This window comes from Carlito syrichta, unplaced genomic scaffold (genome assembly GCF_000164805.1).
Source record: "Carlito syrichta isolate Samal-C Ts95f unplaced genomic scaffold, Tarsius_syrichta-2.0.1 Scaffold308119, whole genome shotgun sequence".
Taxonomy (NCBI): Eukaryota; Metazoa; Chordata; class Mammalia; order Primates; family Tarsiidae; genus Carlito; species Carlito syrichta.
This window is the reverse complement of record NW_007252215.1, coordinates 1,074,687-1,099,321: the sequence shown is the minus strand read 5'-3', so window position 1 is coordinate 1,099,321 and position 24,635 is coordinate 1,074,687. Positions and strand designations below refer to the sequence as shown.

Genomic DNA, 24,635 nt, shown 5'->3' with positions numbered 1-24,635 from the left:
GAAAGTCACTCCAGAGGCACATCCTGGGCAGTCCTCTCTGCCGACCTGGAGTCCTATCACAGCCCACCCAACCTCCCACCCAAGAGGGCTGGCACCGATCACCACCCTTCTAGACTTTGTGCTGTGGCTGTCAGATGGGCAAGGAGGGGTGAGGGGAGAGGCAGGGCCCGCAGAGGGTCGCAGGAGGGGCAGGGTGATCTTCAATAAAGCTGGGGGGGGGTCTCCTGGCCGGAGGGGTGGGGGGCCAGGGTGGGGGTGGGTACAAGAAAAACTGCAGAAGGTACAGTGTGAGAGATTTGAGAAGAAAGGTGACCGGGGCAGGCACGGTTTCCAGTGTCCCCTAAGAGATGACAGCAAAGAACGGGACTTTCCTAAGTGAACTTTGGTGCCACGTTTGGCCACTAAGTTCGGCATTCCTGAGGCCAAAGGGGCCACCTGAGCGCCAACGCTGTCACATAGTCTAGCGGCCACTAGCTTTGAATCAGGTTTTAGGAGCACCTCTCTGAGCCAAGAGAAGGCTTCCCTGGAGAGACAGGGTCAGAAAGAAAACGCTCCTGACAGGAAAACAAGGCAGCTTTCCTCACTGGCAAGAGATTCTCTAGACGAGGAGACTCTGACTTGGAGTTCCTTCTGGAAGTGGCGGCTTCTCTGCCATGACATACACATGTTTTATGTACGTGCCACAGCAGACACTTCTCTTCCTAGTGGACCTACCTCTTGTGCCCCCCAGGTGGCCCCAGGAGGCTACTGATCAGTGTATACAGCTGCCTAGGGTCGAGGGTAGGCGGGTCACCCAGGCAGTGCACTCCTGAGAGTTGCAGAGGACCAGTGCAGGGTCAGCCAGGATCTCCTACAAGTTTTTATAAAAAGCAGTGAAAGGAAAAGGGGCTCTTGCTTTTTTAAGGATTACAAGCCTTAAGAACATGGCTTAGGGCTACTAGGAGGCTACACGTTCTCACTACAAGGTGAGATTCTGCCTGAGATCAAAGCTAACACACAGAAGCAGAGCCAGGGGATGGAGAGAGATGCTGGATAGAAATGATGCCACTTGACTCCTGGATCCAGAAGTCTTCTTTTGGATCTCCCAGTTATTTTAACAGTTGCAGCATTAAATCCTCTCTGCGTCTCACTAGCCTGAATAATGTCTGTGTCATTTCTAGCCAAAAGTCCTGACTAGTACATATAGAATGTCCAATTTTTTCCAAGAAGACAGTATACACTTCCAGCAGTCTCAAAATAATCAGATCAACAGAAGTCAGAAACACCCTCACTCGAAGGACAGCAAAAGTAGCATCTGTTGCTCATTTGCTTTTCACAGCCTTCTAAGGCATAACAACATGCTTGTGTGCCTCAGTTTTCTCGTCTGTAAAATGGAGATCGTAAAACTTGTTTTTCATGCTTATTAAGGAAACTAAACAAGTAACAAGTAAAACTCCTGGACCGTGGTATGGTAGGCATGCAGCAGGTTCTCAGTCCTCTTCCTTTTCTCTAGTGAGCCCGGTTTGTACCTTTCTTACACTTGGAGAACAAAACACCTGAAGTTAAACAACATTTCCTCCTGACAGCTGGCTGCCACCCTCCACGGAAAAGGAGGAGGGTGAGTGGATGGGGATGAGGGAGGCTGCGTGCTCACATTTATTTATCCTACCTGCAGTAAGACAGTTCCCCCAGGAATCGTGAGCTGTAAACAGTACTTCGGGGCGTTCTCCCAGGACAGCAGCTGCACGTCTTCAATTGCACTGTAGGAGACTGAGTTTTCCATGTACCCAGTTGGCTGCAGTGGAAAGAGAAGAAAGAGAGACATGCAAGGTTACAAAAGCAGGCATGGCACCGTGCCTCGGGCGGTTCCTGAACCCCTACTCTCACCCTGCAGTGAGCAAATGGAGCTGGTGCAGAAAACCGGCCACTTCAGGGACTCCAGGAAGCCCCACTGCTCATGGCGGTGGCGTCCGGCCAGAGGGGGCTCATGGCGGAAACACGTGTGGAGGCGCAGAGCTGGGAACAGGCTGAGAGTGCCTTGAGGGCGAGGACCAAGGCCCATCACTCTTGGCATCCTGGGACTGGCACAGGGGGTAGCAGAAGCCCTCCGCCCCTCACCAGCCACGAGTCGTCACCTTCTCCTGCCCGGAAAGAACTAGTTTCCCTGCCCTCCACCCCATACACATTTTCCACTCAGTCTCCAGAACTCTGTTCCAAGATGGAAACCTCCATGCCCTGTCTCCCCTGCTCAGCGTCCTTCAATGGCTCCCAGTGGCCCAGCCACAAAATCTACATTCCCATCCACAAGAGTCAGGCCCCGAAGGTCTGGTGTCATGTGCGCCTCCAGCCCTGTTCCTCACTGCGTCTCTTGCTGTCTACACTCCCCCCGCTGGCCTGCTGACAGTGCCTCCACCCCAACCCGCTCCTTGTCCCCAAAAGGCCATGGCCCCACCCCTGCGTCTCTGCTTCTGCTCTCTGGGGCTCATCTCAATGGCACTTTCTAGGCGAACCGCACCCTCTAGACCCATAGCTCACTCTGGTTGCACCCTTCCCTGCATGCTCCCTGTCCAGTGCTCACCACACCCTGACTATCTGGAGATGCATGCTTTGCCATTTCCTGTCTGCTGTCTGCCTCCAGGCCAGGCTACAAGGCTCCATGAGGTGAGGCCCATGTCTGTCTTGGTCCCACTCTTTCCCCAGTGCCCGGCCTGTGGCAAGGGCTCAATGACACGTGTTGAAAGAACAAAGGAAAGCTGCTATTGTCAGCCATCACTGGGGTGGGGGCAGGGCAAGAGAAATCCACGGCCCTACCATGCTCTGAGTGAGTCCCACTATCATGGACAGAAGGCACCTGGTGACTGAGGGAGATGCTAGCCACCAAGTACCAGCAGTGTCCCTGTCACTCTGGCACCAGGAAGCTGGACCTCAGGAGAATCAGAGGCGAGTCTTGCACAGCCTAGAGGAAGGACAGCTAATACCTCCCAGGCTCTGACGGTCCCCAGGCCTGTCTGGTTTAACTGTCACAGAGATCTCATGCAGCAGGCGCCAGGGAAGTCCTGTCATGTGGACGAGGAGGTTGAGGCCAGGAGGTCATGTGACTTGCCCAGGATCACCCAGCAAGGAGTGGCAAGGTCAGGGCTGAACTTGGCCATCTGACCCCGAATCAGCACCCGACCACTGTACTGTGCTGTAGGCAAGGGGCAGGTGCAACTTACAGCTTGAGGCCCAACAAGTCAGTTTCACCATAAAGACTGACAACAGCTGTTAGGTTTGTTCATTTCAATATCTGTCTGCCGGAATTGAGAGCTGCCTCAATTTCCCTGATGCGATCAGTCACCAGGTTCAGAAAGTACAAGTGACTGTTCAATTGATACTTCATTCATTCCTTCATTCACTCATGCATTCATCCAGGAGACATTTATTGAGCTTCATGATGTTTCAAGCACCATATGGATGCTGGGGACACAGCAGTGAATAAGACGGGAGTCTGTGGGGTACACAGACAACAAACAAAATACCCAAAAAAACGAATTGCTAGAGAGTGGCCCCCAGGGCTGCACAAAGAATCAAAATGGGGTGTGGTGACAGGTGGCTGAGAGCAGGAGTAAAGAGTATCCCAGAGCTCACGGCCAGTGCAAAGGCCCTGGAGCGGGAACAGCTAGGTGCATTTCGGGAGGAGCAGACTGCCAGAGGGAGGGCCAGGTAGGTGATTCCTTGGGAGCGATGGGCAGACCACTTCTGAAGGGGCTAGACTGTCCTTCTGGGGGTCATGGTCTTTCTCCCAGTGGATGGAGTGTCGCAGGAGCTTTGGCCAACTTCCACTGGGACTGCTATGGGCAACAGACTTGGAAGGAGAGGGTGGCGGCACGGAGCCGGCTGCAGGCTGCCATGCGGGTCCAGGGGAGCACGAGGCTGCTCGGACCCTGCAGGCATGGGGGTGAGGAAGCCAAGTCGACCTTGCCCTTCTCACCAGTGCCTCACCGCCCCTCAGGAAGGCCCCAGACCCCCCGTCCAAAGCTGCTGTGTCCTGCCTAGGAAGGCATGCTCTGTATCAGCATGTCCCAAAATCATGGTTGTGGGCCACCCTCCGCCACCCTGCTATCTTCCTGCATCCCATGTGTGGCCATCCCCAAGTGTGCAGTGTGTGACTCAGCCCTGACTGCCATCTTGCTCGGAGCTGCACAGCGGAGACGGGCCTTGGTGGCTGCTTCTCTGCTTATTTTTCTAGCCCACAGTCACATATTTCTTATGTTTGCTACCGGCCCTCTGTCTCCCTGCTAGCGTTTAGGTACTGTGGGAGCAGGAGGGCTCCCCTGCTGCCGTCCACATCCTAAGTGGTGCCTGCCATTTAGGAGGTGACTGGTGTTTTCTTAACGTGTGGGTGAATGTCTGACTAAAATAAAGAAAACGTATTGCCTATACTCACTACCCACAATGCACTTGGGAAGATGCTTTCTTGTTATTTCCTTAAATTAAATTTTAAAACCTCCTTGGGAAGCAACGGCAGCTACTGAGGTCCCCAGAGGCACTGTCCCCCTCTCTCTTTTAAAGGTCCAGCTGGTTCGCCTGTCCCTGATACCCAAAAAGGCTGGCAAACAGGGGCAGAGAGGCGTCTGGGCAACACTGGACCACAAAGATGCAGAGACGTAAAAACCCATTCCCAAATCCCAACAGCCAAGAGTGCTGCCACAGTGCTGCAGGGAACAGTACGACCACAGGGAACAGACTGGAACAGCCAGGCCAAGTGGGCAACCAGCCTTGCGTCTTTAGCGTTATACCTAGAGCATGCGTGCAGAAAGCCATGAGGCTTCTACTTCCCACTCGTCTCCTCGAAGACCCTGAGCCACACTCAGGTGGGTGAACAGCACTCACGCTTGCACGTGCGATCTGATGGCAGGGCGGGCCCGGCCACACGAGGCTACCTCTCTCACGGCCCTGCCTGAGCCATCTTAATATGGCCTTGTTCCAAAGTCACAACAAGGCTTTCTGGGAAAAGGCTGGGTATAAATAAATACACGCTGTTTTTTACAAAAGCAGATACATCACTTGCCTGCTATTGGATACAGCATTCGGCTAAAAGCAGAGTTTTGAGAACCAAGGAGGCCTGTGTTTAAGCCACTGACTGTGTCCTTGGGCAAGTTATCACACCCCTCTGCAGTAACTTCCAATGATGAGATGACAATTTCTTTAATGGGCAGAATTATTGGGAGCATTGAAGGAGACCCAAGTTATCAAGGACTTGCACAGTACCTGGAACAAACTAAGAGCTCAGTAAAATGAACGACTGTGAAAGAGAATGCACTTTACGTCGGGGGTCTTCCTCTCCAGACCCATACTCCAAGCCCAAGCAGGAGATGAACACTAGACAAGCCCCGGACTGAGGGACATGTCCCAAAACCAGCACTCATCACTCACAGGAGGGATCGAGTCACTCCCCCATGCAGGAGAGATTCCGGAGGGCAGGACTCAAGGTACATGGGCTCCCAGGTGGGATCCTGGGACACAAACAGGGACATGAGGGGGAAACCGAGGACACAGAACCAAGCGTGAACTTCAGTGGCGACACGTCCACAGCGGTTCCCAGTTGTGACACACACTGTAGGGACGGTCACAAGGCAGCTGACTGTGGGGGTGTGGGGCCTTTTTCTTCTTCTTGCTTTTTTGCAAGAAAAAACTCATTGAAACAACACACGTTCCTGCACAAGAGCACTCGAGGCTCGTGGAGGACATGGGAAGCAGGGGACCCCAGGATGCTCCCAGTTGCTGCTGCTCTTTGGATTCAGACGTGAGCTGGGGCTGCCTGGGGACCCCCACCCCCCACCCCCTCCTTTCACACAGTCAGGACTATTTTAAGAGAACTGGTCACTCCCTGGTAAGCTGAACACGGTGACCGGCTCTTCAGCAGAGGGGATTCTGGCATGGGTGGGAGGCTGGACTTAAACTTCTCCACCAGAGGAAGCTGGGAAATCAGTTTGAAGAGGCACATCTAAGAGGACAATAAGCAGACAAAGCATTATGTTTCTTCTAAATGTAATAACACTGTAAGGTGGACAGCACGATCCCCTTTGTAGAACATTCTGGAATAAATGGCAGGGGCTGAAACTAGATCGGTGGCTGCCGGTAGCTGGGGCAGGGGCAGGGCTGCTACGCAGGGCAGGGGGACCCATGGGGGTGACGGGAGCGTTCTCCATCCTGTGGCAGTGACTCGACTGTCTGCACGCTAAAAGGGTGAATTCTTCTGCATGCAAATTACAATGCAGACCTGAAGACACGTGAACCCAGAAGGTCAGCTGGGAGATAAGGAAGGAACAGGATAACATCTTCCGAGAAGATCACCTCAAGACCGCCCATGAGCATGGTGGCGTATGAGCAGCCTGGTTATTTTTACACGATTTTTTGCACAGCCAACATCATCCAGCACATACAATCCTGCACCGCCTCTTTTCCTGTTACACCATGTCGATATCCCCTGTTCTGCAGAAGCCTCTGCCACCAGGTGTTTGATTACCGCTCCCACCCCCCCCCCAGGGATGGGCCATTGTTTCTTTTATGCTGCCATAAACAACTCCGTGGCAAACACCCTTGTGAAACATGTTTTTCTACCCTATATTTAGGATTATTTCCTTAGGCCAGATTCCCAGAAATGGAATTACTGGGACAAAGGGCAAGAGCGTATTTTACATTGTTGCCAAATTGCTCTCATTAGAGAGATATTAAAGCAAACCGAGGAGCCTGGCCAAGGCTGAGGGGCTTCTGTCCTTGGCCACTGATGCGACGGGGCCAGGGATGGTCAGTGTTCTCACCCAGGTGAGTTCGCTGTGGCCGCTTGGAGCCAAGTGCCCGCAAGGTGACTGCACTGTGTAGGCGTCAGGGATTCGTGGCCTGGCTCCCGGGGACGCTGCCCTCCCATGGGAGTCAGGGAGTGGGACTGACCTGTGTCTTTGTCCTTTTGCTCTCAGGGACTGACATGGGATGGCTTGGGGGGTCTTGCGTTTGCTAGACCCGGAATAGACATCCCTTCTGCCGTTGTCTCCTGGTGAGCTCCCTGCTCAGCAGCCTTCCACACTGAAGCCGGGCTAGAGAAAGTGGGGCCTGGAGGGGCCTCGTGAGTGACCCATGTGACCCCAAAGGCCTTCAGAGCTGACATTCCAAGCCAGGCACCTCCTCGGACTTTCCACCCAGAGTGGGTGAGAAACAGAGTGGCCAGAGCCCCCCGAATGGCTCCCCACCCAGCCCCCCAGGCTGGCACGAGGCCCCAGTCTTTGCCTCCCTGCCTTTCTGGGGAGCCGGCTTTCCTCTCTGCCCAATCCTGCCTGCTGGTCTCCATAGGATCCCTCTAAAAGTGACTATGAACCCTGATGTCCAGGCTAACTCAAGGTGCACGTCCTGGGCAGGGGAGGAAGTCTTCAGACCCCAAAGGAAGTGGCTGGCCTGGAAGATCCTTCCAGGAGCTCACTCTCAAGGCTGCAGGACAGGAGAGGCTGGAGAACCCTTGCCCCATTGGGGACCGGGCTGACAGGTGGCTTGTCACAAGGCATGCGGCCTAGGCAGCCTGCTGGGTGTGCATGCCAGGGACGAGTCTCCTCTCTCTACGCATGCAGGCCGCCGGAGGCACCACACAGCACAGCCGGGGTCCACGTGGCACTATCCCGCACCCCCCTTCCCGGCATAAGGAAGCATGTGATGGACTCGAAAACACAGCCTGGGGTGCCCAAGAAGAAACGCCAAGTCGGATGGCCCAGGAGCCCCTTCCAGCCCTGCTCAGATAGACAATAACCACAACAGCAGTAAAGGTAATAAGGATGCCATCACTGTACGTCATGCTGATGCCACAGGCCTTAATCCTCACCTCCCTTGCTGCACGTCCAGAATTTGAGGTGAAATTCACATATCATAAAATTAACCATTAACCATTCTAAAATACACTGTTCAGTGGCATGTAGCACATTGTGATGCTGTGTGACCAACACTTCCATCTAGTCCTGAGATATTTTCACTCCCAAGGAAACGTGACCCATGAAGCAGTCATTCCGATACCCCAGCCCCAGAAGCCCTAGCCTGGATCTCCCTACAGGGCCCTGCCTACTCAGAACCCTTTACACATGTGGAATCATACTCTTTGTGGCTCTCTGCGTTGGCCTCTATTCACTTAGTGCTTTTAAGGTTCATCCATGCTGTAGCATGAATCAGAACCCATTTCCTTTCTATTTATTTAATTGTTTGTTTTTAGAGACAGGGCCTTGCTTGTTGCCTAGGCTAGAGTGCAGTGGCACCATCACAGCTCACTGCAGCCTCCAACTCCTGGGTTCAAGTGATCCTGCTGCCTCAGTCTCCTGAGTGGCTGGAACTACAGGCAGGCACCCCCAAGCCTGGCTTGTTTTTTTACTTTTTTGTAGACATGGGGTCTCGCATGTTGCCCAGCCTGGTTCAAACTCTTAGCCTCAAGTGATCCTCCTGCCTCAGCCTCCCAAAGTGTTAGGATCACAGGTGTAAGCCACTGTTCCCCACCAGAAACTCATTCCTTTTTATGGTTGAGTAACATTCCATTTGTGGGTCAGTCATGTGTTGTGTGTCCATCATCCACTGAAGGACACTTGTATCGTTTTTACCTTTTGAATACTGGGAACAGCCTGTTATACACATAGCTTCTTCAGTGCGGATGGAAGGACATCTGTTGTGCAAATGGCACCCCATCAAGCACCACCCACACAGAAATGCCCAGGTGCCCTGGTTAACATTCTCAAGCACTTAACTCATGGCCAGCACCATGCTGAGCTTTACAAATATCACCTCATTTAAGTTACAGTAGCTCTGGGAGGGGGCTGTATCTATCCTGTTTATCCACATGCTACCGAAGAGGGAACTGAGGCCCAGAGAAGTGGGTGTGTCCTAGGCCTGCTGCTTCCCAGGATTCCATTTCACAACTCCCACGATGGTGACCCCAGAGCACCCGTCCCTATGTTCTGTTTAACACTTCTGGCTGGAGGCAAACACCAACCTGTACACCTGTGTGCCCGTACACCTGTGTGCCCGCACACCTCAGATGCATCTCATGCAGACAGAAGCTAGGAGCAGAGCCCAGGCCGAAGCCTGAGCCAGCGTGGCAGGGGTCCCAGAACCCGCCTTCCACGACGCCCAGCCCAGTAGGTCCCCAGACACCTAAAACTCAGTGTGGCCTCCAGGGCAGAAACCCACAGACGCTCACTTGGGAAAGACCTGTCACAATATTTTGATGTTCTCTTTAATCCCACAAAGGGAAAGTGTCACCGCACAAGCAAAGCGGCAGGTCACAGCTCGCTGTGAGACGGGCGGGCTGGACTCTGGTCCCAGAGCAAGTCTGCTCCATGCCTTCCACGCTTGTCTCTTTGTCCTTACTGCAATCTCACCTCCTCGCATGGAGCTGCGATTGCCACCGCGTCCACCAGTGAGCTGGGCTGCACCCTGCCATCCTCTGGGGCCGCTGGGGGCAGGAGACTCTTGCTGCTACCGGCCTTGAAGCAGCCCCAGAGCTGGGTTCTTGCTTCTCCAGTCACTCTCCTGGGGCGGGATGGCTGGTTCCTACTGCTGCCACTGTCCCACCCCTCACACCCTGCCCTCAAAACATGACTGCTCTTCTGCTGTCAGCTGGGAGCCCAGAGAACCCAGCCTGCTAGAACTACGGGCAGGGTAAACGGCCAGGGCTTTGAGCAAGACAATCTCCATGTTTTCTTTGATGTTACTTTCGTGGTGATCAAAGTTCTCCATGGCATAAATAAATCTATAGCAGCCCCGCCCAGAAGGCCTCTCTGCAATGCGGGGAAATTTCTGTATCCACATCCCCCCCCCCATGAGGAAACTGCCTGGGGTCGCTGGGCACCTGGACTGGGCAACTGAGGAACTGAATTCTCCATTTTAATTTTCATCCATTTAAATGCAAATAGGAGCTGCCTTATTGGTTATCTCAGTTCCAGATAACAATGACCTTGCATTTATCCAGTATTGTGTCTGTTTTTAAAACATCTTCATTCACTAACGTATGCCTTGTGAGCAGGATTAGTACTTTTAATTACACAGATGAGAAAACTGAGCACTCAGAACTAAAGGGGAACATTCATGTCTTGACCCTCCAGGTCCCTCCCTAGACAAGAGCTGTCACTGCAGACCTGAATTCATGGAGTCATTCAACAAGCAGAGGCCTGAGGACAGTGACAGGGAGGGACATGGCGCTGCAGTCACGGAGCTAATGAGTTGGAGAGGTGACGGATGAGCCCCAAAGACAGCGAGCGGGTCAGATGAACAGAAATCGGTGTCCTCGGGACATGGCAATTTTCATCTGTGCCACTGGGTACTTTTGGAGGCTGAGTGGCCATCAAGGCACAGAGGCACTCCAGGAGGGGCCAGGACGGGGAACTGGCCCAGGTCTTGGCTCAAGCCCTGCAGAGTTGGTGGACGGCATGGATGTGGGTGTCTCACCCCCTGCCCTGGAACAGAGCCCTTCAGGCTGGAAGTGCCCCTGCCCGCCCCTCTGGACCACTTCCCACATCTGCACATCTTCTACTAGTCCCCCAATCCCCCAATCCTGGGGAAGTAGGTATGGCATCACCCCCATGACAGACCAGAAATGGGGGCTCTGAGTAGGTGTGCAACTTGACCGCCCACACACAGCTACTCGGGAGAAGGCTGGGAAGCAAATCGAGAGCTTTGGACTTCATGCCCCAGCCTTTGTCTATAGCAGCCTAGTGACTTAAAAGTCAGGGGGTCCGCCAGGATGTAAGACCAGCAAAATGGCTTTAATGGAAAAGACAAATGACAACAAGGGTTGGCATGGATACAGAGCAACTGGAATGCTCCTGAATTGCTGGCTGGGGGGGTTGAATTGTGAAACTGCTTTAGAATAGAACACCACACGACAGCTCTGCTGAAGTTGGACCCACAACTCACCCACAATTCAGCAATCTCTCTACTCCACAGAAATGCCTAATTGTATGCTCCCAAAGACCTGAATACAGATGCAGTTCCAGACCAGAAGTCACCCAAATGCCCATCCACCAAGTGGCACACAAGACAATAAGAACAAGTGGTCGATGGCCACACAAGCCTAACACTGAGCAAAAGCGCCCAGACACAGAAGCACAGCTCTGCCTGCTTTCACTTACAAAAACTTCAGGAAGAATGACACTGAGCCTATGCAGGGAGAAGTTAGTGTATTGGCTTGTAGGGTGACCAACTGTCTGGCTTGCCTGGGGCTGGGGGATTTCCTGGGATGTTGGATGCTCAGTACTATGCCCAGGAAAACCCTGGGGAACCTATTGGCACCCCTGGGGGAGCTTCTGGTGACCTGGCAGATCCTAGGTCTCAAGTCTGGCTGTTGGCGACAGTGTGCTTACTCTGCTGAAGTCACTAAGCACTACACACTATGTGTACTCTTCTGTGTATGTGTTACGTTCCAACTAGAAGATATCAGGCAAAACTCAAAAGTTCTAGAGTTGAATCCAGGCTGCCCCACTTGCAGGCTGTGTGGTCTTAGGCAAGTCACCAGGTCTCTCTGAGCTTCTATTTTGGTAAAAGCAAGGTCATAGTAACACCCACTAAGGTGGATATATAAAAAACAAATGAACAAAATAACACAGACAACAGCAAGCACTGGAGAGGAGGTAGAGAAGGTGGAACCTGCCTACTCCACTGGTGGCAGTGTAAATGGTGCCTTTTGGAATAGAGCTGGTGGCTCTTCTAGAAGTTAGTATGACCCAGTCATTCCACTCCTAGGGATATCTCTAAGAGAACTGAAAACATTCATTCACACAAAAACTTGCACACAAATGTCCAGAGCAGTATTATCCATCAGAGCTGAAAAGTGGAAACAAACAAGTGTCCAACAATAGATAAACTTATCTGCGGTCTAGCCATACAGTGGAGTATTATGCAGCCATTCAAAGTGATGAGGTCCTGATACAGGCCACCCTCCGGAAGGAGCTTTGAAAACATGGCACCAAGTGAAAGAAGCCAGGCACAAAAGATTGTGTGACTCCCTCTATGAGAAATGTCCAGAGGAGGCAAACCCACAGAAACAGACAGGAGATGGGGGTGCTAGGGATAGGTGTAGGGAAGCAGGGAGTGACCATTCGTGGGTATGGGGTTCTTTTCAGGAGATGAGCATGTTCTAGATCAGATAGCAGTGACAGTCGCACGACCTGGTGGATATAGTAGTTTTCCCTTTATTCAAGGTCTCGTTTTCTGCAGTTTTCATTCCACTGCAGTCTGAAAATATTAACATATTTAGAGAAACCACATTCATGTAACTTCTATTACAGTATACAGTATAATTGCCCTATTTTATTATAAGTTATAGTTGTTCATTTCTTCCTGTGCCTAATTCATAAGTTAAACTTTCCCATAGGTGTGTGTGTGTATACAGGGAAAAAACAGCATATCTGGGGGTCAGGACTATCAGAGCTTTCAGGCAAAAACATGGAGGTCTTGGAATGTTTCCCCCATGGATGGGGGGGACTATAGTACAGTAGACACTGTCCAATGGTACATTCGCATGGTGGTGATTACTTTCTTTTTTTAATTTTATTTTAAAGATGTGGGGTACAATTCAAGATTACTTTCAAGGCTCAACAGGAAGGAACGGTGCCTGAAAGGTCACCAAGTTCTCCATCACCTGTGCTTACTCCAAAAAGAACAGAGAGAAGTGCTCCAGTTCAGAGACTGTCCAGCTCAAAGAGGTGGCCGCCCAGCTCAGTGGTCCATGGCAATCGAGACTTATTGACAGTTAATGGCCTGGGGTCCATCCCCAGATGGCACCCTAGGAGCCCAGGGCTGCACAGGAACTAGATATCCCCCAGGTCAGGCTCACCCACCCCATTTCCTGACTTCAACCAAGGCTCACCCCCACACCCCACCCTCTTTAGGGACCTGGGAGGAACCCGTGGGACCATCAGGATGTCAGGAAGATGCCCCCCAGGCCTCTTGCCCACTGTCCAGACCTCAGCAGAGCAGGTTGCAGCTGGGCCGGAAGGTTGGGGCGGCGTCCGGGACCCATGGAGACGTCAAGAGGCCTGCTGTGGGCTCATTAATCATGGCCATGGTGGCAGCTGCCCCCTTTTATGGCCACACACTAGAGAAGTTTAATAATAGAGCGAAGGACTGATACTTCCACATTCAGACCTTCTAGCCCAGCTGTCTTCACAGCTTGGGGAGAGGGATGGAAATCCAGGTTCTCAGGGCATGGCACTTGGCATCTGTGCCATTGGGCATCCCAGCCACTGGAGCAGGTGACGGAGGAGACAAACATGTCCCAAAGTCAGCACCACTTCCAAGCCCTGATTGGACACACACTTCCAGGATGACAGCCCCCAGCCAGGATGATGTGAGCACAGCCCACGTGCAGGCCCCTGGGGAAGCAGCATCCAGGCCACGATCCAACCACTGACTCTTCCCCAGGCCCTGGAGAGAGGTGCCATTAGGACCCCCGTTCCACAGAGGAAGAAAGGAGGTTCTTCAAAATGTACATGAGTAGATGGTGTAATTCGACCAAGGAAAACGCAGTTAAGGACAGCCACAGAAAAGGGGGCACCTGCCTCTGGGTTCTCACAAGCCTGGGGTATGCTTGGACCCTGCCTGAACCCAGTCCCTTCTGGGCACTGTCTCCAGCTGCGTGTGTGTTGTGAGCCCTGAGAAAGGGATCTTGCATCTCTGTCTGCCACCTCAGCTCGTGCCCAGAGTGATGTGACTTGATCAAGGACCTCTCGTGTGCCAGACACTGGGTCAAGTGCTCAGACGTCTTCCCACGAACCCCTTAGAATGCCCTATGAGATGGGTATCATTATGACCCATTTTACAGCTGAGAACACTGAGACCCAGAGAAGAAAAACAACTTTCCCTAAACCATGCCGCTAGTTACTAATGAAGCCAAGATTTGAACCTGAAATGACCCTAACCAGGAGGTCGGCAAACATGTTCCATAAAGGGCCGAATGGTAAATCCTCTAGGTCTTGTGGGCCATACACTGTGCGGTAACCGTCCACAGTGCTGTTGTGATGCAAAATAGCCCAGGTGATACCCAAATGGCTGTGGTTGTGTTGCAATAAAACTTTACTTACAAAGACAGATGGGGGGGCCTACACTGATTTAAACCAACAGGGAATATGAACATGTGATGAATGAGTGAATGGGAGAAAGTGAGTGGAATGTGTTTTCTTTCCTTGCTTTCTTCTGAGGTAACTTTAGCACACAAGAAGCACCACAAGACATTCCAGCAGACACAGAGGTGAGTAGACAAATCTGTTATTCGTGTGCCTACCAAGGTCCTTCTGAGAAGTCCTAGGGCCCTCTATCTCTGTAATGTCCCCCCAGGAACTTGGCCTCAGTCCCAACCCTAAGTTCTGTGGAAGCATCAGACAAGCTCTGCAGAAATTTCCTGGAGGATGATCTGGGGGGGCCCTTGGGTCCAGCCCTGAAGGAAAGCTGGGAGACATGGGTGCTCTCTCCCAGAGATACCCACGTCCATGCGGCAAGTGAGGCTGCTGGTGGTTACCAGCAGGCAGTGGGGACCCCAGAGAGATGACCCATGTCTCTCTTGTTCCTGAAGGAATGGGAGTAAGCCAGCATGACAGAGCGTCACTTGGAAGCCCTCTGGCAGTGTAAGGAAAGCTGGGGACAGTACCTGCCAGCAACACAGCCTTCTGGAAAGTCCTGGATGGGAGAAGAAGGGAGGGAGGAAAAGAACAACAGCCATGCTCTGGTCCCACATGCAGAGGAAAACTGAGGCTGGGGGGGGCGGGGGCATGGTGGCTCCCAGGGTCTCTGGCCACAAGTGGCAGAGCTGGCAGAGACAGGACCACCCCTTGCATGTCCCACTGGAGTCCTTCCTGAGGCCCTGAGCTGGGTCCAGGCAGTGTGCATACCGTTGATCCCAGACCCCAGCACAGGATGTCACCCTACCCCCTCTCAGCCCAGGACCCCCTGGAAGAACTCAGTGTGTCTTCTCTGAGGCGGCAGAGGTACCAGAGCAGGCACCAGCCTATAGTCACATGTCATTGTCATTTTACTCATATTTTTTACAAAACAGATTAAGTCAGTGCCTGGAGCTTACCCCACCACCCTCCATGACAAGGCCGGGGGGGAGGGGGGCAGGAAAGAGAGGAAGGGCTATGTTTTTTTTTTCCTCCCCAAGACGAGGTCTCGGTCTGCTATCCAGGCTGGAATGCAGTGGTGTGATCACAGCCCACAGCAGCCTCAAACTCCTAGGCTCAGACAATCCTCCCTCCTCAGCCTCCTGAATAGCTGAGACTACAAGTGGATGCCACCATGCCCGGATAGTTTTCCAAGTATTTTGCAGAGACAGGGATCTCACTATATTGCCCAGGCTGGTCTCGAACTACTGGCCTCAAATAATCCTCTCGCCTTGGATTCCCAAAGCACTAGGACTACAGGTGTGAGCCACCATGCCCAGCCAATAGGCTACTTTTTATGAAGCCTGAGTGTATGCTTTTCTGTAAGTGCTTCATCCAGTTCAACAAAATGCTTTCTTTGAAAAACTACTTTGCTCTAGGTTGATGGCTATGGGTCTATGGACACAGATCATGGCAGGGGCTCAGGATGGCTTTGGAACTTTTTGTCACTATGCATACCTATATCACCCCACAGACAGGGCTCAGTGTGCCAGGCACAGGCCAGGCTGGGTGTCGTGGGGAGTGAGGGCCAGCCCTGCCCATAAGCACTGTCCATAGACTGAAAAGAACCACTTATCTTCGTGCACATGGCCACTGTGACTCAAGTATAGACAGATGCTACTGTGAACAGAAATTGCTGAAAAGCAAAGCACTATTTTGAATATGAGGATATCTTTATGGCATTTTGTATGTTCTCTCAAATTCTAATGGTAAAGAACACAGGCTTGGGGGTCAGAACACCCAACTTCATGTCTCAGCTCTGCCTCCAAGTCTTCTGGAACCTCAGTCTCCTCTTCTGTGAAGTAGGAATGATATCAACGGGATCAAATCTAATGAGCTCCTCACCCAGCGAGCATCAGAATTTACAGAGGAAACCTGTGCTTTTCCAGAGTCAGCTGCCACTGATGAGTCTATCTGACAGCTCTTGGAGAGGTTTAATCTAGGCCTGGGGAAGAGGAGAGAGGAGGAGGCCTCCACCCCAAGAGATGGAGCTGGGTACTGCTTCTGCCCAGAAAATAAAAGCAACACAAGCTGTCTCTTTCTGCCACCTCAACAGAAAACTCTAAGGCAGCCCAAAAAGGCTTGAGGTCACTGACTGACCTCTGGGGCCTGGATGTCTCATACTGTTTGATCCTAATTCCTCATTCTGCACTGTGTCTCGGCTCTGAGAAGCCTCGGTCCCTTGGAGGCACGCAGGGTATGACCTCAGATACATAAACACAACAGTTCTTGGAAAAGCAGGCAGCTCAGAAGGCCACTTAGACCTGTTTCAAGTCAGTGGGAAGCCCCTGACTGTTCTGGTCTCATCTTGCTGGGGGTTGCAGGCTTCCACGGGGGCTTCCAGGATGTGTGACAGGGGACTTTGCTCGCACACACTGGCTGCTCATGCAGTGACCTGGCCATCTTTCTGGGAGGCTGGCAGTGGGTCAGAAACACCTCCTGAGGTCCCCAGAAGGGTTCGTATGGATTTTCTCAAGCTACCACAGAAAATCTGCCCCCTGAGGGCAGGGAAGAGGGAGAGACAGGCTCAGTCACTTCAGGAAGTCAGGTGGGGCAGAGGAATGTTCTGGAATGTGGACTCACAGACTGCCTAGACTCACAGACTGCCCACCAGGTGGGCTCCAGTGGCCACTTCACCTCCGGGGGCTTCAGTTCTGTCCTGGGTAAGTCAGGAGTGGGAAGAATGTCAGAAAAGCTTCATCTTGACCTCTGTCACAGTCATGGTGTCTGCACCACGGCTTGGGGAGCAAAGGATTTTCCAAGGGGTGGCTCTGACTGCAGCCAACCCAGATCACAGCTTCCTGTGTGCACAGGACATGGACATGGAAGGACCATCTCCATCCTACCCACAGCTCCCATCTTTCAAATCCTGGCTACCAAACAAAATGCCCTTGTGATATAATGAGCAGAGGGGACATTAAACATATTGACAGCTGGCACAGCACAGAAAGGGACCAGCCAGAGCGTACACTGGTTGAAAAAGCTGATTCCACCATTCAGGTATGTCCCGCTGGACCTGCCCATGATGATAAGGCACACATGGTCCCACCATGCACAAAAGACCCTGTAGCCCAGCCTTGGGCATTTCCACTTACACTTCATATCAACACTGTGCACCCAGTGCTACGGAAAACAAACTGAATACTTAGCATCAAAAAAACAGAAACAAGCAGACCAACCACATGGACTTTCAGGCATGTAGCCTGTTCTTCATACTTTTCAAACTGGGGTAGCAGCTCAGCAGCAACAGACTTATGTGACTACCCAGAATTCTGGAACACCCCAGAGCCGAATCTAGTACTCTTTCCTCTGAGTTTTCTATCCTCTTGTCTCCTCTGCCCAACTTTAAGCACCCATACAGTTACCTCCTCATTCACTTGTCAACCATCTGCTTAAAGCAAAAACATAGTCCAAAACTCTTTCCCATAAAGACTCCACAATTGAGTGGGGGAGTCAGATACGTGCACAGATTATTAGAATCCCGTGTGTATACCTATGTGCAGATATGGAGGTGGGGGGTGCCCTGGAGAAAGCAGGACTATCTCCACTGTGTTATCCAAAGAGGAAGATAACCAAGAAGAGTATGAGACATTTGAATTGGGTTTTAAAGGATGAATAGGAGTTTACCAGGCAGAGAGAGGGAAACTGAGGAAGGTGAGTCAGAAAAGTTGGTTAGATCCAGTTGATGAAAATCCTTGCATGCTAGCCTGCAATGCTTGCAGTTTCACTGGACAACTGAGGGAGGAGGGCTCATAGGATTTGACGCTCCCAGTGCAGGAGACGCGAGCAAGCTAACATGTGAGCAGGTCTTGGATGGAGTGACCGTGGGACCACCCCGAGGATCACTATTGCCACAGTCCCTGCTACAAGGTGAGCCCTGAACAACCGTCTCTCTCCTACCAGTGCCACTGCTGTGACAGGGACTGCAGGCCGCCGCCTCCAATGGAGGAAGACACGCTTTGGGCTTCCACTGGGTCCTTCCTCTTGGGACACAGGCCAAAGTGTGATCTCCACTACATCCCTAGAAAGCATTTCTAAACCTGTTATCAAGACAGTGATAAAAGGCTGCTCTCTCCATTTCAGCACCCCAGCAACAGGTTCCATAACCCCGTCTCTGAACAAGCCTGCTGAGCTGGGCCCTGAATGTGGAAGGGCAGGTGTGGGGCAAGGCTATCTCCACAGGTACGCACACACCAAGTCCCTTCTGGAAAAAAGGGCCTTGAACAGGCGACAACATGACAAAACACAGACACCAGCAAGAGGGGGCAATGTGGTCCGAGTGTGAGAATGCCATTGTGTTCGTTGGATCACATATTCCCTCAAGAAACACCCACTGGCAGCACCCTGCCTGCTGTCCTCCGTCCAGAAGCTCATGGAGAATGGGGGAGAGGATCGGCCCTGGACGAGACAGGCGCCATGGAAGGGCACTGACCCTCCCGGAGCGAGAAAGAGGAAGACTACCACGAAGTCTGCTCACCGTTAAATCCCGAGAACAGGCAGAAGTTGGAGGGGCAAGGGGGCAGAAGGCACTGAAGTCGAGAGAGAAACAAGCCTGGGGATGGTGGGAAGGGCGGACTGTCCGCAGTGTGGTATGTCTGAGGCGAGGGGATGAGAGGGCTGGGCAGGCCCTACTGAGAGGCAGCTCTGTCCTGTGGCCCTGGCCAGGCCGAGAAGCGGCCAGGAGACCCCACGCAGGCGCGGGACAGGTGGGCTTCTCCAGCTGAGCTGCCAGCAGATGAAAGGTGTGTCTGAGGCCAGGAAGGAGGATTGGCCAGGTGGTGCTGTCATTGGGTGTCCGTCCCCAAATTCTAGGGTTTGACATTCAGTGTAAATGGGACGAATCTGCACTGACATACACTACAATGTAGGTGAACCTTGAAAAGATGACACAAGTCAAAAGAGTCACCTACATGGCATGTCCAGAACCGGCAAAACCATGGGACAGGAGGTCGACAGGCTGACAGGCGGAGGGAGGGGCGGGTAGCTGCCCAGGGTTTTCTTTCGAGGCAGTGAGAGTATTTGGGAACTGACAGAGGTGGTGTTGGCTGTATAACACTGCAACTGCCCCAAGTGTCACTGAAGTGTACGTTTAAAAATGGTTTTTACAATATGTGAATTTTGCTTCAATTTGTAAAAGCTCAATATGAATGCAATGAATTCTAAGAATTGTACAAGCCCCAAGTGGTGGGTTCATGGCCTCTGTTCTCCCTTTGCAGGACCTGGACAGTAAGAGAAGATGTTCATGGTGGTGTCCCGGTCCAGCCACCCAAACTCCATCCTGGCAGAGAAGCGTCCTTTTGCTGGACAGAGAGGAGGGAAGCCCTGGGCCTCAGGGGCCTCCTTCAAGGCCTATTCAAGAGCAGAACATCATCTCCAGGTACCTGATCACGTGTTGACAATTCCGATGATGAACGGCTCTGGGCTGGGCCGGGCTGCTTGCTTATTTCCAAGAGCGTCCACTCCCTCGTAGGACGGACCATGGCATGTGTCACTGTGTGACTGCCGTCAATCCACGCTAGCGCACACGTAACACAGCTCAGCGGCCCCAGCCATACCCACAGACAACTCTGACCACTCTAGGTGAAAACAGGGTTGTTCTTCTGACACAGAGAAGAATGACTGTATACACACACATGCACACACACGCATGCATGCACACACACACACACACACACACACACACAATTACCCTACACTCAGCTTGAAATAAATAATCTAAAAACTGGATTGAGAGTCAGTTTCCTGAGCTTCAGACTCACAGTTTATTCATTCATCAAATATCTACCGAGCACTTCCTGCATGGCATGAAAGTACTCCCAGCACATTCTAGGTGTTGGGAACACGCCACTGAACACGGAAGAGGCTCCTTGCCTCCGAGGACCTTTCCTTCCCCTGGAAGGCTACACCCCAGCGATAGCGATGTAAGCTGAACCCACACCTGTGCCGGTGGGCACTCAGGCCTCTTCGCAGCCTGGCCTGTGGCAACCACGTATGCCAACCGCCCAGGTTCTGCCGTGACCACTCACCTGACCCAGGGAGTTACCAGGGTCAGACCCAGTACCTGGCGCCCCTCTGGTTCACTGCACAGCCTTGCCTTCCATCCCAGCTCCGCCTCCTCTTTCTTCTGGAATATGGCAAACATATCCCGACGGGATGGCCGGCATCCAGTCTTTACTCTCACCACGAATGCTTTTGCCAGAGCCTTCTTCCCATAACATAGCTTGACCGTGGTGTCCCTCTGTGTGGTGACGCTTAACATCCCTGCTCTGCCTGCAGAGAAGACCCGCCCCCCCTTGGCCCTGGATTCAGTCACTTCTATAAGGTTTTCAGATGCTCTGGTCTCTCCCAGAACCTGCTTGGGAAGCGGGTATCCCAAAGTGTCCCCACAGAGACAGAGAGAGTTGGGGCCAGAGAACAAAGAAGCACCCCTCATCAACTAGGGGAACGGTGAGAAGGACTGAGACAACAGGGCTCCCTTTGGGACTCAACTGCTTTTCTCCCATCTCCACCCTGACAGCGAGAAGCCCTATGGATGAGGTTCACTGAGTGTTGGGCCCTCTCTCTGTCCAGGGACAAGTTTTCCCAATGACTTCTTTTTAAATGGCAAACTCAGGCCATGATTGAGTAAGAGTTTAGATTTTGCCTGGGACAGTTGCTCAATGGATAACCAGAATAGACGATGTCTGAGCACATCCAGGGTTCAAGACAGAGCCTCCTTTGCTGCCTAGGACCACAGCTGTCTGAGGTTCCCAGCTTGACCCCGGAGGACGTTCTGGTGACATAGGGGGAAGGGTATTCACACAGACATGAGGCCCGGGACTTTCCCAATGCTGCTGCCACCTACAAGAGACAAAGGGGCCGGGCAGCCCCGATGCTGGCAGCAATCCCTGCAGCCCCAGGGACAATTCCTTCTTTCACTGCCTCGTCAGACAGCCAAGGTCAGAGGCAACGACAGCCAGAGCTTACCCTCTGAGTGCCAAGGCACTTTAGAAAAACGTTAATAATTTTAGATGGAAACGCCCCTTCTTTCCCACACAGAATGAACAGACTTGGCCCTTTTCTCACTGACACAAGGGCCGCCTGGGCTCCGGTGACTGCATACCGCCACTGTCAGGCACTCTGGAAGCAGCAGAGGGCTGCCATCCGAGCTCAGTGTCCCTGACTGCTGTGCACCTTGCATCTCTGTCTTCTTCTCAACATTTCTCTTTCTTGCTCCCAGTCTTCAGGATGTCTGGCATTCCTGCTTTCTGAGGACAGTGGGTCAGGCCAGGAAGGTCCTTCTTCCTACCTTGTCCTACCTGGCTGCTTCCAGTCTCATGGTCTTGGAAACCTGAGGAATACACTTGTCAGGATGGCACCCATGCGGGAGCGAGAGGCCCTCCTGCATGCGGCAGCCATCACCCTTGGGGATGTATCTTCCTCAGATGCTGGGCTGTGTTTGCTGGCAAGTGGCTTCTGAGTAGGCAGGATGTTCCTCTGTTTACCGGCAACACGGTCCATTGCTGACCGAAAGCTCAGAGTTCCTCAGAACTGAAAACCCACCCCAGGAACACCATGGTATGACGAAAGACCACTCACCTTTCAGGGCGGGTCTCTGGTTCCAGGAAGACCCTTCTCAGTCCCCACCCCTTCACTCCCCACTTACCCTTCTCAAGCTCAGACTAAGTGACTTTTAAGAGCATGACCTTGACCCTGTCCAGCTCACAGAGATGTGGGACACACTGGCAAGCTGGCAAACAAACATTCCAGGTGGGACTCCTAGGGGCACTGGTCTGAGCACTTAGGGAACAGCCCTTGCACGGAGAAGCAAGAGCAGGAACCTCAGGGCTCTGGGAGCAGACTCCCTGGGTCCCAGGCCCGGTGCTGCCACTCCAGAGCTGTCTCATGTTAGGCAAGAAGCTCCATCGCCTTGTGCCTCAGTTTTCCCTCTGTGTCTTAAAACGCTAAGCCCTGCAATTCCCCTCCCAGCTTATATCCCAAAGAATTGTAAACAGGGACTCCAACAAACACAGTCACATACCGTATAACAACATTTAGGTCACGACTGACTGCACAGATGACAGTGGTCCCATAAGATATGACAAACATTTTTGCTGCACCTTTTCTGTGTAGATACACAAATACTTAGCATTGTGTTACAACTGCCTGCAATGCCCAGTGTGGTCACACACTGTCCAGGTGTACAGCCCAGGAGCCACAGGCTGTCCCACCCAGCCCAGGTGTGCAGCAGGCTATGCCAACCAGGCGTGTGTAAGCTCGCTCCAGCATGTTCGCACAATGAACCACCCAACGACGCACTTCCCAGAAAGTATCCCCGTTGCTAAGCAACACGTGACTGTACTTGAACAAGAGCGTTCGTGGTGGCTTATTCACAACAGCCAATAGGTGGGAACCACCCAAGTGTCCATCAGCAGATGAGTGGAGAAACGATACATGGCCTGTCCAGATGACGGAATATTGGTCTGTCATAAAAAGGAGTGACATGGTGGCACACTTCCACCAGCGATGGGCCCTGCTGATGTGACACCAGGGGAAGGAGCAGTCACAGAAGACCATGTATTGGGAAACCCAGAGAGACGGACAGGGATGGGAGGCTGCCAGGGGCTGAGGAGGACAGAGGGGAATGGGAGGGGCTGCCGATGGGTAAGAGGAGACCCTCTGGGTGGAGAAAGTGGCCTGAAACTAGACAGAGGCTGTGTTTACACAACACTGAGAACTGGGCCTCCCTCAAGCTGCCATCTTGCATCCCAAGCGCGCAGAATCTCAGCTGGGCCAGCCAAGACCCCCTGAGCGCCAGCCCTAGTCCCCTGTGCGGCCCCTTTTCCACTCCGACAAGATGAAAGAAACTATCATGAACCAGGAAAAACTCACCAAGTTGCAGGCACAAGTGCACATGATTTAAAAAAACATTCCAGTTCTCCTTAAAGAAGTCAGAGGTAAACAATATCTCTGGTATTGAAGCGATGAACATGTTTACAAACCAAGGAACAGTTATCTACTTTAACAACCCTAAAGTTCAGGGCTCTCTGGCAGCAAATGCTTTCGCCACCACAGGCCATGCTGACAGAAATGCTACCCAGCATCTTAAACCAGCTTGGTGCAGACAGTCTGACTAGTTTCAGAAGACTGGCTGGAGCTCTGCCCAAACAATCTGCGGATGGAAAAGCACTACTTGCTACTGGAGAGGAGGATGAGAATGAAGTTCAGATCTTGTGGAGGATTGTGATGAGGCTTCCAAGAACGAGGCAAACTGAAGTGAGTCAGCTTCTGAAGAAGACACAACTTGCAGAAGTTACTGGCAGCTGCTATTTTACAGTATGACTGCTTTTTAAAATTGTTGTGTTTGTGGATCTGATAAAACTCTAGATGGCTAATATTTTTAAGCCCAAGCCCCTCGGATGCTACAGCTCTTTCCAGTTTTTGCCTACACACAACTCATTCTTTGCAGTTAATTAAGCTGAAGAAGCCTAGGAATAAAGTTTGGAACAAAGACTAGTAAAGTTATTTGCCCAGTAAAAAAATAAAAATAAAAAAGTAAAACAACAAAAAACAAAAGAACACTGGAAACTTATGAAGTGCCACAGTTCACTTTAAAGTAGGATTTCACATGCAATGAATTTTACCTTGATTTTGAAAAGCACCTTAGCTCAGAGCCCAGCATGTAGCTCCTGTGTCATGGGGGTACAGGAGCAGGAGACTCCAGCCCTTCCGTCCCTGGCTCCCATGGGTCCATCAGGGCTGGCTGTAAAGGTAGAGACTGGGTGTGGGAGCTGAGATGCAGGAGAGTCTAAATGCAGATGAGCCCCCCCATGCTATCCTAAGAAAAGAATTAACTCTTAGGAACCCAGAGACTATGGCTGAGTTCTACCAGAAACCTTGTTCTTGAGAAACCCAACCTGAGCCATGTCTGTCCTGGCTTCAGACTGTGCAAACCTGTGATTTCATTTCACTTTACTTCTTTTAGAGACAAGGTCTCACTCTTGCCCATGCTGGAGTGCAGTGGTGTGTTCATAGCTCACTGCAGCCTCAAACTACAGGGCTCAAGCAATCTTCCCACTTCAACCTCCCAAGTACTGGGGACTATAGGCGTATACCACCATGCCCAGCTTATTTATCTTTTATTTTATTTATTTTAACTTTTTTTTTTTTGGTGGAGATGAGGTCTTACTTAATCGCCTAGGCTGATCTACAACTCCTGGCCTCTGGTAATCCTCCTGCCTCAGCTTCCCAAAGTGCTGGGGTTACAGGTGTGAGCCACCGTGCCCAGTCCCATTTTGTTTTTTTAATGTAACAGAACACTTTTTTCAAATAAAATCTTCGCTCGGGGTCCTGACAGGTAAAACACAAAGCAGGTGACACCCAGGGGGAGGTGGTGCTGGGGGAGAGGCCCACCTGGGTCAGGGACAACCTCCCCAAGTCCACACTCACTATATTCCGATTGAGGCCACCAAGAACTGGGCCTGCAGGTTTCTGCTAGTTTCCTCCCAAAAGGAGGCTGGA

The 24,635-nt window shown here is 52.0% G+C and overlaps 1 protein-coding gene across 1 annotated transcript in view; it reads right to left on the bottom strand.

Annotated features, from left to right (window-relative positions):
- CMIP (c-Maf inducing protein) overlaps window positions 1-24,635 on the bottom strand; it is a 245,072-nt gene that overhangs the window by 94,928 nt on the left and 125,509 nt on the right. Inside the window, exon 3 of the mRNA XM_021716030.1 lies at window positions 1,649-1,774. Within this exon, the coding sequence (XP_021571705.1) occupies window positions 1,649-1,774 (126 nt within the window). The remainder of the gene's footprint in view (window positions 1-1,648; window positions 1,775-24,635) is intronic.